The sequence below is a fragment of the Giraffa tippelskirchi genome, chromosome 4, assembly GCF_054371585.1.
Source record: "Giraffa tippelskirchi isolate mGirTip1 chromosome 4, T2T-mGirTip1v1.2.pri, whole genome shotgun sequence".
Taxonomy (NCBI): Eukaryota; Metazoa; Chordata; class Mammalia; order Artiodactyla; family Giraffidae; genus Giraffa; species Giraffa tippelskirchi.
Window position 1 is genome coordinate 198,305,951 of NC_137278.1, and position 12,616 is coordinate 198,318,566.

Below are 12,616 nucleotides of genomic sequence, written 5' to 3' on the forward strand. Positions count from 1 at the left end.
GATCTTCCCAACCCAGGGATCGAACCCAGGTCTCCCACATTGTAGGCAGATGCTTTACCATCTGAGCCACCAGGGATGTCCTCTTTCATGCAAATAGAGACCAAAAGAAAGCAGGAGTAGCAATATCCATATCAGATAAAATAGACTTTAAAACAAAGGTGGTGAAAAGAGACAAATATGGACACTACATAATGATCAAAGGATCAATCCAAGAAGAAGATATAACAATTATAAATATATATGCACCCAACATAGGAGCACCACAATATGTAAGGCAAATGCTAACAAGTATGAAAGGGGAAATTAACAATAACACAATAATAGTGGGAGACTTTAATACCCCACTCACACCTATGGACAGATCAACTAAACAGAAAATTAACAAGGGAACACAAACTTTAAATGATACAATATACCAGTTAGACCTAATTGATATCTATAGGTCATTTCACCCCAAAACAATCAATTTCACCTTTTTCTCAAGTGCACATGGAACCTTCTCCAGAATAGATCACATCCTGGGCCATAAATCTAGTCTTGGTAAATTCAAAAAAATTTATATCATTCCAAGCATCTTTTCTGACCACAATGCAGTAAGATTAGATGTCAATTACAGGAGAAAAACTATTAAAAATTCCAACATATGGAGGCTGAACAACACACTGCTTAATAACCAACAAATCACAGAAGAAATCAAAAAAGAAATCAAAATATGCATAGAAACAAATGAAAATGAAAACAAAACAACCCAAAACCTATGGGACACTGTAAAAGCAGTGCTAAGGGGAAGATTCATAGCAATACAGGCTCACCTCAAGAAACAAGAAAAAAGCCAAATAAATAACTCAACTCTACACCTAAAGCAAATAGAAAAGGAAGAAATGAAGAACCCCAGGGTTAGCAGAAGGAAAGAAATCTTAAAAATTAGGGCAGAAATAAATGCAAAAGAAACAAAAGAGACCATAGCAAAAATCAACAAAGCCAAAAGCTGGTTCTTTGAGACGATAACAAGCCATTAGCCAGACTCATCAGGAAACAAAGGGAAAAGAATCAAATCAACAAAATTAGAGATGAAAACGGAGAGATCACAACAGACAACACAGAAATACAAAGGATCATAAGAGACTATTATCAGCAACTATATGCAAATAAAATGGACAACTTGGAAGAAATGGATAAATTCTTAGAAAAGTATGACTTCCCAAAACTGAACCAGGAAGAAATAGAAAATCTCAACATATCCATCACAAGCACGGAAATTGAAACTGTAATCAGAAATCTTCCAGCAAACAAAAGCCCAGGACCAGATGGCTTCACAGCTGAATTCTATCAAAAATTTAGAGAAGAGCTAACACCTATCCTACTCAAACTCTTCCAGAAAATTGCAGAGGAAGGTAAACTTCCAAACTCATTCTATGAGGCCATCATCACCCTAATACCAAAACCTGACAAAGATGCCACAAAAAAAGAAAACTACAGGCCAATATCACTGATGAACATAGATGCAAAAATCCTTAACAAAATCCTAGCAAACAGAATCCAACAACATATTAAAAAGATCATACATCATGACCAAATGGGCTTTATCCTAGGGATGCAAGGATTCTTCAATATCCGCAAATCAATCAATGTAATACACCACATAAACAAATTGAAAAATAAAAACTATATGATTATTTCAATAGATGCAGAGAAAGTCTTTGACAAAATTCAACATCCATTTATGATAAAAACCCTCCAAAAAGCAGGAATAGAAGGAACATACCTCAACTTAATAAAATCTGTATAAGACAAACCACAGAAAACATTATCCTAAATGGTGAAAAACTGAAAGCATTTCCCCTAAAGTCAGGAACAAGACAAGTGTGCCCACTCTCACCACTACTATTCAACATAGTTTTGGAAGTTTTGGCCACAGCAATCAGAGCAGAAAAAGAAAAGGAATCCAGATGCGAAAAGAAGAAGTAAAACTCTCACTGTTTGCAGATGACATGATCCTCTACATAGAAAGCCCTAAAGACTCCACCAGAAAATTACTAGAGCTAATCAATGAATATAGTAAAGTTTCAGGATATAAAATCAACACACAGAAATCCCTTGCATTCCTATACACTAACAACGAGAAAACAACAAGAGAAATTAAGGAAACAATTCCATTCACCATCGCAATGACAAGAATAAAATACTTAGGAATATATCTACCTAAAGAAACAAAAGACCTATATATAGAAAACTATAAAACACTGGTGAAAGAAATCAAAGAGGACACAAATAGATGGAGAAATATACCGTGTTCATGGATCGGAAGAATCAATATAGTGAAAATGAGTATACTACCCAAAGCAATCAATAGATTCAATGCAATTCCTATCAAGCTACCGATAGTATTTTTCAGAGAACTAGGACAAATAATTTCACAATTTGTATGGAAATACAAAAAACCTCGAACAGCCAAAGCAATCTTGAGAAAGAAGAATGGAACTGGAGGAATCAACCTGCCTGACTTCAGGCTCTACTACAAAGCCACAGTCATCAGGACAGTATGGTACTGGCACAAGAACAGATATATAGATCAATGGAACAAAATAGAAAGCCCAGAGATAAATCCACACACCTATGGACACCTTATCTTTGATAAAGGAGGCAAGAATATACAATGGAGAAAAGACACTCTCTTTAAAAGTGGTGCTGGGAAAAATGGTCAACCACTTGTAAAAGAATGAAACTAGAACACTTAACACCCATACACAAAAATAAACTCAAAATGGATTAAAGATCTAAACCTAAGAACAGAAACTATAAAACTCCTAGAGGAAAACATAGACAAAACACTCTCCGACATAAACCACAGCAGGATCGTCTATGACTCACCTCCCAGAATATTGGAAATAAAAGCAAAAATAAACAAATGGGACCTAATTAAAATTAAAAGCTTTTGCACAACAAAGGAAACTCTAAGCAAGGCGAAAAGACAGCCTTCAGAATGGGAGAAAATAATAGCAAATGAAGCAATGGACAAGCAATTAATCTCAAAAATATACAAGCAACTCCTGCAGCTCAATTCCAGAAAAATAAACGACCCAATCAAAAAGTGGGCCAAAGAACTAAACAGACACTTCTCCAAAGAAGACATACAGATGGCTAATAAACACATGAAAAGATGCTCAACATCACTCATTCTCAGAGAAATGCAAATCAAAACCACAATGAGGTACCATTTCACGGCCATCAAAATGGCTACTATGCAAAAGTCTACAAGCAATAAATGCTGGAGAGGGTGTGGAGAAAAGGGAACCCTCTTACATTGTTGGTGGGAATGCAAACTAGTACAGCCACTATGGAGAACAGTGTGGAGATTCCTCAAGAAACTGGAAAGAGAACTGCCATATGACCCAGCAATCTCACTGCTGGGCGTACACACTGAGGAAACCAGAATTGAAAGAGACACGTGTACCCCAATGTTCATCACACCACTGTTTATAATAGTGGGACATGGAAGCAGCCTAGATGCCCATCAGCAGGCGAATGGATAAGGAAGCTGTGGTACATATACACAATGGAATGTTACTCAGCCATTAAAAAGAATACATTCAAATCAGTTCTAATGAGGTGGATGAAACTGGAGCCTATTATACAGAGTGAAGTAAGCCAGAAAGAAAAACACCAATACAGTATACTAACACATATATATGGTATTTAGTCAATCGGTAAAGATAACCCTGTATGTGAGATATCAAAAGAGACACAGATAAATAGAACGGTATTGTGGACTCTATGGGAGAGGGCGAGGGCGGGAGGATATGGGAGAACGGCATTGAGGCATATAAATTATCATATGTGAAAGGAATTGCCAGTCCAGGTTCAATGCATGATACAGGGTTCTTGGGGCTGGTGCACCGGGATGACCCAGAGGGATGGGATGGGGAGGGAGGAAGGAAGGGGGTTCTGGAAGGGGAAAACATGTACATCCATGGTGGATTCATGTCAATGTATGGCAAAACAAATACAATATTGTAAAGTTAAAAAATAGATAAACTAATTAAAAAAAAAAAGAATGAGGAAGAAGGTCTTCTTCCCCTCCCTACTTTTCCTTTGATTATAAAACTGTAGCCCACTAAGTTCTTGTGGAAGCACCCTCTGGCCTGTCCACGTTAACCCTTTAAGCATCCTATTCTAATCAATTCATTTCATTCACTCAGTTGTGTCTGACTCTTTGTGACCCCATGGACTGTAGCACGCCAGGCTTCCCAAAGCTTCCTCAAACTCGTGTTGATCGAGTCGATGATGCTATCCAACCATCTCATCCTCTGTCACCCTCTTTCTCCTCCTGCCCTCAATCTTTCCCAGCATCAGGGTCTTTTCCAATGAGTCAATTCTTCACATCAAGTGGCCAAAGTATTGGAAGTTCAGCTTCAGCATCAGTCTTTCCAATAAATATTCAGGGTTGATTTCCTTTAGGATTGACTGACTTGATCTCCTTGCAGTGACTCTCAATTCCATTCTAATAAAGGGACTCTCAATTCCTATTCTGATAAATTCCTTACCTATCACTTTGCCTCTCTCATGCAGAATTTTTTCTGCTTTAAGACATAAAGCACCAGAGCTGTTCAAAGGCCACCAAAATACCCACCTAGTGGTTTCAATTCAAAGGCACTCCACCAGAGGGACTCACTTAAGTTCCCACCAATCCTCCCTTGGTTGTTTTTCTGTCACTTTAGTTGTGTCTGACTCTTTTCAGCCCCATGGACTATAGCCCACAAGGCTCCTCTGTCCATGAGATTTCCCAGGCAAAAATACTGGAGTGGGTTGCCATTTCCTCCTCCAGGGGATCTTCCTGACCCAGAGATCGAACCTGCATCTCCTGCACTGTCCGGGAATTCTTTATCACCGAGTCACCAGGGAAGCCCCCGTCTTCCCTTAGACACACACTAAACTCCAACCAAATTGATGGGATCACCTCTAGCTCATGTAGTACCATCTTGCAAGTTAGAAGAGAGAATCCCTTTTTTGGATGATTGCAACCCTGGGGTACCAGCTTCAGGAGAGGACGGTCCCACCGTGTGAACCCCTCTGGGCAGAGGCAGCCCCATACCACAGTGTGTGGTTTGGTGGGCAAAACATGGGCAGAATTTCAGCTACGTGCCCAGCCCCTAAGAGGAATGCAGGAAAATCTTACAAGTGGGAGGAGGGTATTTTTGGAAGGTGACCTAAACCTGGCGCGTGGACGAAGACAGTCAACCACAGAAGTGCCTATGAGACGGAAAGAAGATGGTCAAAGCAAACCCGGAAAGAAAACTAAATGGAGGCTCTTTCAGAGAAGGCTCCTGGGGACTAGCTCTCATATTTGCTCAGGCAGAAAATAAAAATGGGAGTGGAATTTTCACAGTATTCCCAATCGAATCCTATTTTGATTTAAACTCTTCTATGCTAAGCATGGGGATCACAGATTGGACTTGGTTCTCTGGGACTTTAAACTCCCTTACACTCCTCTTTGGAGATTCCCTGGTGGCTCAGATGATACAGAGTCTGCCTGCAATGCAGGAGACCTGGGTTCGGTCCCTGGGTCTAGAAGATCTCCTGGAGAGGGGAATGGCAACCCACTCCAGTATTCTTGCCTGGAGGATCTGGTGGACAGAGGAGCCTGGCAAGCTACAGTCCACAGGGTGGCAAAGAGTCGCACGCAACTGAGCAACTAACATTTTCACTTCTCACACCCTGCTCTGGGGGTTATCTGATCTTCCGCTCTCATTCATTGCTGGCAGTGGGAAATTGTTGACGATGGAAGTGCAGAACCCAGCAGGATGAAGATTGTGTTACTAGACCACCCCCATGACTTACACTGAAACTCCCCAAGACCCAAAGGGGACACACCCAAGTGTGTCATCTGATGGGGCCTTTTAAGAACCCCCAGGGAAGTTCCAGAAAACTGGTTTAGAGTTATCAACCCCTCCCACAATAGGGATATGATTATCATTATGTGTTTGCTTTGGCTCTTCACAGACTTCACAGTTTGCTCAGGTGTCCTTACTGTCACAATTTTCTTCAGTCTTCTCGGAGGTAATGAGCAACCAGAAGGAGGGGTCATTGAACCAGCTTTCCATTTCAGTGAGCCCTTCCGGAAAGAAAAGCATTTGTGATCTGGAAACGGGGTCCAGAAAACATTTTGAAATTCATCTCAGCGGGTAGGGAGTTCCTGACAACCACCTCATTTCAGAGTGAATAGAACGTGTAGAGCACAGAGAATGACAAGCAAAGGAGGAACCAGTTGTGCAAAGAAAGAGACGGAAATAAACCTGATGGCTCTAGATGGCTTCTCGGGGCACATCGTGTCCCAGCCGGAGGAAAGACTAGCCAGGCTCTTGGCAGAACTCCTGCTATTTTAAGGCCTGAGGAGGCTGACACAGGGTGGGTGAGCCAGAGAGCTGGTGTGGTCTGCGTGCTCAGCCAAGGAGTGACAGTGATGGCCAAGGTACACAGACATCCTCTGGTGAAATTGCACTGGGAATGTTTGCATAGTCAACGTGCAAACCAGCCAAGGGCTCTCAAAGCCAGAGCCTTGGGAGCTGACAATCTTCTCTGTTTTCTCTAACTCTTTCCCCTGGATCACCCTTCTCTTCATCCTTGGCTGCCTGTCCTCTGTTCTCTCCTTCCTACACTCAGTCACTCACTCATCTATTTAATTTCTCTGTGCCAGGCCCAGGGCATAGAGTGGTAAAGCACATCATAAGACACTCATCAATTGAACCGTCCCCTAAGAAACCTTCCCTGGTGACTCAGACGGTAAAGAATCTTCCTCCAATGCAGGAGACTCAGGTTTGATCCCTGTGTCAGGAAGATCCCTTGAAGAAGGAAATGGCAACCCACTCCAGTATTCTTGCCTGGAGAATCCCACGGACAGAGGAGCCTGGTGGGCTACAGTCTAGGGGGTCTCAAAAAGTCGGACACAACTGAATGACTAACACTTTCACTTTATGAAAACCGCCTTCCAGAAATCTGAACCACAGTAACATAGGAGTTTTGCGATGGGAGATGGAAAACATGCTTTATGCCTCCTTCTCTCTACCCTCATCTATTTTCCCTTTTTTCTTCCCTATCAATTCTTCCACCCTCCACCCTAGACATTTTCACTCTGGGCTCCTTTTCTGTGCTCACCTCTTTTCTCCTCTCTTGTCCTCTCTCCATATCTCCTCTTCTCTGATTTCCACCTTTCCTTTTCTTCTTCCTGTCTGACCTTCCATCTATCCCTCTGCCTCACCCTGAAGCCTGACAAGGCTCAGTTCTAGTTTTTTTAAAAGACACTCCGTAGGCTTCCCTGGGGGTCCAGTGGTTAAGAATCTGCCTACCAACACAGGGGACATGGGTTCGATCTCTGGTTCAGGAAGATTCCACATGCAGTGGAGCAACTAAGCTCGTGCATGCACCACAACTACGGAGCCTGTGCTCCAGAGCCCGGGTACTGCAACTACTGAGCCCATGGGCTGAAACTACTGAAGTTCAGGTGTCCTAGAGTCCTTGCTCTGCAACAAGAGAAGCCACTGCAGTGAAAAGCCTGTGCACTGCAACTAGAGAGTAGCCCCTATTCTCCACATCTAGAGAAAGACTGACTGAAACAACAAAGACCCAATGCAGCCAAAATAACTAAAATAAATAAATAAACATAATTATTTTTTTTAAAAAGACACTCCCCAAGGCTATTATGCTAAGTGAAATAAGCCAGACAGAAAAAGACAAGTACTGTATGACATCACTTATAAGTGGAATCTAAAAAAAAAAAAAAATACAATAGACTAGTGAATATAACAAAAGAGAAAAGAAAAATAGACTCACAGATATAGAGAACACATTAGTGGTTACCAATGTTTGCGGGCAACACAGGAGTAGGGCCAAGGGGAGGCACAGATTGTTACTGGATATAACATAGGCTCATGTATATACTGTACAACATGGGGAATATAGCAGATATTTTGTAATAAATGTAAATGAAAAATAACCTTTAAAATTCTATAAAAATTTTAAAAATTAAAAAAACAAAAAGAAGAAATTTCCTAGTGGTCCAGTGGCTAAGACCCTGAACTCCCAATACAGAGGCCTGGGTTTGATCCCTGGTCTGGAAAGTAGATTCCACATGCCATGACTAGAAGGTATCACATGGCATAACTAAAGGTCCTGCAGGCTGTGATGTAGATCAGAGATTCCACTCACCGCAACTGGGATGTGATGCAGCCAAGTAACTAAATAATTGGTTTTTTTTTAATTAAACAAAAAGACAAAAAAGACCCTCACCACCACCCAGGCTCCATGGGCACACAGCCACACATCTGAACAGTCAATTCTCTGCTCTCACATTCCAGGGCATGAGCCTGAGATTCTTATCATGTGGGAAGCCCATGACTCCTGCCCTCACTGGAAGAAGATGCCAAGATACATGAAATTCACAGGGGGTAGAGACTTATGGTGAGTTTCAAAAACAAACCCCAGAATTCCTGGGAAGAGGTTAAAATGTGCTGGATCCTGAGGGCATCATCTTAAGTGAAAAAAGCTGAAGACAAATATCACTGGGTCTCACTTATGTGTGGAATCTAAAAAGAAAGGGGGGAAATGAGTTCATAGAAGAAAAGAACAGGGACTTCCCTGGCAATCCGTGGCTAAGACTCCATACTCCCAGTGCAAGGGGCCCTGGTTTGATCCTTAGTCAGGGAACTAGATTTCACATGCTGCAACTAACAGGTTTGCATGCAGCAACTAAAAAAAAGATTCTATATGCTGCAACCAAAACCCGGCACAGTTAAATATATATATTTTAAAGATACAGGAAACAGATTGGTGATTGCTAGAGGCAGGGTGGAAGGTGAGCAAAGTGTGTAAAGGAGGTCAAAAGCTACACACTTCCAGTTATAAAATAAATAAGTCCTGGAGAGATAATGTACAGTGTGGCAACTATAGTCAATAATGCTGTATTGTATGTTTAAAAGCTGGTGACAGAGTAAATCTCAAAAGTCCTCATCCCAAGGAAAAAATGTAGAACTATGTGTGACACCAAATGTTAATCAGATTTATTGTGGTGACCATTTCGTGAAATATACAAATATTGAATCCTTATGTCCTACACATGAAATTAATGTAATCTTATATGTCAGTTGGGCTTCCCAGGTGGCTCCACTGGTAAAGAATCTGCCTGCCAAAGCAGGAGACGCAGTAGACACGGGTGCTATCCCTGGGTCGGGAAGATCCCCTGGAGGAGGGCATGGCAACCCATTCTAATATTCTAGCCTGGAGAATTCCATGGACAGAGGAGCCTGGAGGGATACAGTCCATGGGGTCACGAAGAGTTGGACACAACTGAGCGACTAAGCAGCAGCAGCATATGCCAACTATAACTCAATTTAAAAAAGAGGTTGACCTGTAGGGCACATCAGCCAGGGGGCTCTTTCTGCACAGACTTCACCAGGGTGTGTGTGCCTGCCCTGAGGTGCACACACACACACAAACACACACACACACACAAACACACACACACACACACACACAGCCTGTTCCCTTTCATCAGCTGCTGGCTCTGAGTCCCACTAATTCTCACTCCTTTTTCCCTCTACACCCCTTTATTCTGTGTCCCTAAACACGTCCCCTCAGTGTCAGTGCCGTTAACTTACTCAGATGCTGCAAATCTGCCTCTAGTTGAGAGAGTCTGTCCATCACTGTCCAGTTATGTTCAGACGGAGCAAAATTCAGCTTCTTCTGATGATCCCCCAGGATCAACTCCTGTACAATCCTCTTGGTGTAAAATATCAGGAGGAGATTGAGAGCGAAGACCAGCGGCAGCCCGATGCCGAGGACTCTGAGGACATATCTCCTGAGCATGTTATTCTGTCCCTGGCTCTGCTGCGCCCTGAGGGCCAAGGGTAATGTCACTGCCCAGGCAGGCTGAGGATCACAATGAGCTGAGCCCTGACTGTGCTGGCTGCATAGAGGATACTCCGCCTGCTGAGCCAGATGTTCTCTGAATAGGAAAGCAGTACAGGGCTGCCTGGTTCTCCCCGGGCAGCGTTAGGCATGCGGAATGTGTCATGGCAGCCGCCCAAGGATGGGCAAGTCACCTGGGCACACCTTGTGCAGAAGTCAGGTTACTGCTTGCTCCCAGAGCCAGCGGCAGCTCTTTTCTCTCGGTTCTGTTTGATTTCATTTTGGTTCTGAATGTTTCTTCTCGCTGGTAGGATCCCTTAGGAGACTCACCAAAAGGGCGTGTGAGGTCTGGACCTGTGAGTGTAGCAGAGAAAAAACAGTAGGAGGGAAGAATCCACTGAGTGAGAAGTTTCTGGACCACGTGCTTTTTGAGAGCAAAGATGGTGTCTGAGATGTCTTTTTTGTCAGTGGCTCAGTGGTAAAGAACCCTCCTTCGAATTCCAGAGACACAGGACATGCAGGTTCGATCCCTGGGTTGGGAAGATCCCCTGGAGGAGGAAATGGCAACCCACTCCAGTATTCTTGCCTGGAGAATCACATGGACAGAGGAGCCTGGAGGGATATATTCCGTGGGATCACAAAGAGCTGGACACGACTGAGCAACTGAGCATGCATGCACGTAGAGTCTTAAAAATTGTAGGTCTGCAACAATTGTCAGTCCAGTAAAACTTCCTGCGGGTTCTACCTAGAAGCAGATGAGTGAGCTGGAGGGGGCCCACAGGGATAAGCCCCAGGGCTCAGCCTTGCTTCACTAGTCACTGACCAGCTCTGCACACTGAGGAGCTAGCCTCCCCTCACCCTCAGCTTCCAGTAACTCTTCTGCCCCACACCTTGCACCCACTATATGCTTTGGACAAATCACCTGATTATCATCATCACAGATTAACATTTAAAATAGTCCCCAGGGCTTCCCTGGTGTTCCAGTGGTTAAGAATCCACCTTTCAATGCAGGGGACACAGGTTCAATCCCCGGTCAGGGAAGATCCCACATGCTTCAGAGCAACTAAGCCTGTGTGCCACAACTACTATTGAGCCTGCTCTCCACAGCCCACGAGCCTCAACTACTGAAGTCCAAGTGCCCTAGAGTCTGTGTTCCCCAACAAGAGAAGCCACTGGAATGAGAAGCCCCCACTCACCGTAACTAGAGAAAGCCCGCATGCAATAATGAAGACCCAGCAGAGAAAAAGAGAAAATAAAAAAAAATATATTTTAAAAATAATAATAGTAAAATAGTTACCTAGAGCCCAAAAGTTCAAAGTTCTTGATTAAAGGTTGGATTGCTTCATAATGATATCACCCACCCTGTCCCAGGTCCCCAAACACAGCACATACGGATGAGAGCTGAGGCAGACATGTGGATTAAAGCAAAGACATATGGTTTTAGGAAAAGCAGGTGGAAAGAAAAAGAACCAAATGAAAAGTAATCAGTTCTTTTGTTTTCATCAGTTTTTCCCTTGCATTCACATGCAAATTAGAGTCAAAAGAAATTTAAAATGGCTGATTGCTCCCGTTTCTGATGCAAAGTAGAATGGACCCACTTGTCTCTATTCCTCTCCTCTAAGAATAACCAAAAGCTCTGGCCACTGTCCATCAGACTCTAAAAGGTGGAGAGAATACAGCAGACCAGCTAGAGATCTCAAGACCAGAGGAAAAACTCAGTGGTGAGTTCCCCGGGTTTGCTTTTCAGCTGAGAGGTCCTAGACTGAACACTGAGAAGTTGCCAACCTGTCCATGTCAACAGGCAAAGACTATAAAAGCACCAAGAAATGTCTGCTGTCTATATACAAAGGAGCAGTCTAGCAAGACAGAAAACATTCAAATAATAACTGCCCTACTCCAGGGACTTCCCTGACGGTCCAGTGGCTAAGTAAGACTCTGCACTCCCAGTGCAGGGGGCCCGGTTCAATCCCTGGTCAGGGAACTAGACCCCACATGACGTGCAACTAAAGATCCCACATACAGCAACTAAGACCCAGTGCAGCCAAGTAAGCAAATATTTTTTAAAAACCAAAATAACAACAACAAAAAAACTGCCCTTCTCCAGCCAAACACCACTGAAAAGCCATCACATCAGAACCAGTCATCAATAAAGACCATATGGGAAGCCTTCACTTCTACCCCCCTTCTCCAGCTATGACATCGGGCACCTTCCACCATCCCCCTTCAGGATGGTGTTGGAGAGCCATAACTTTTGTCCCTGTTCCCTGTGATGTCAGTAAGAACAACATTGAAGTGTCCCTTCCTCTCTCAGGCAGTGTGGTGTCAGCAGAGAACTCAGGGGGAAACTGAACTTCCTCCCCCTCCACAGCAATAATGAGGCTTCCCTCCCCCAGGTGTCAATGGAGGCCAAGTGGGAAGCCTAGACTTTCACCCCTACCTGTCATAACGAAGTGGGATCTCCCTTTCCCCACCAGAGCAGTGTCAGAAAGTCCTGCTAAAACAGAAAATTTAAACAAGATACAGAATCTCATGATATAATACCAAAATGCCCTGCCAAAATGTCCTACCATTTTGTCCACCCTACCAAAATGTCCAGGATGAAAAAAAAAAAATTATGTGCCATACCAAGAACCAGGAAAATCTCAACTTGAATGAGAAAAGGCAATCAACAGACATTAACAGCAGTAGGACACAGATGTTGAAACTGTTTTATAAG

General features: G+C 43.2%; 1 protein-coding gene across 1 annotated transcript in view; it reads right to left on the reverse strand.

Moving 5' to 3' along the window:
• Window positions 1-9,888, reverse strand: part of GALNT8 (polypeptide N-acetylgalactosaminyltransferase 8) — a 44,318-nt gene extending 34,430 nt beyond the window's left edge. Inside the window, exon 1 of the mRNA XM_081593791.1 lies at window positions 9,651-9,888. Within this exon, the coding sequence (XP_081449917.1) occupies window positions 9,651-9,858 (208 nt within the window). The 5' untranslated portion in view covers window positions 9,859-9,888. The remainder of the gene's footprint in view (window positions 1-9,650) is intronic.
• Window positions 9,889-12,616: the final 2,728 nt, after the last annotated feature.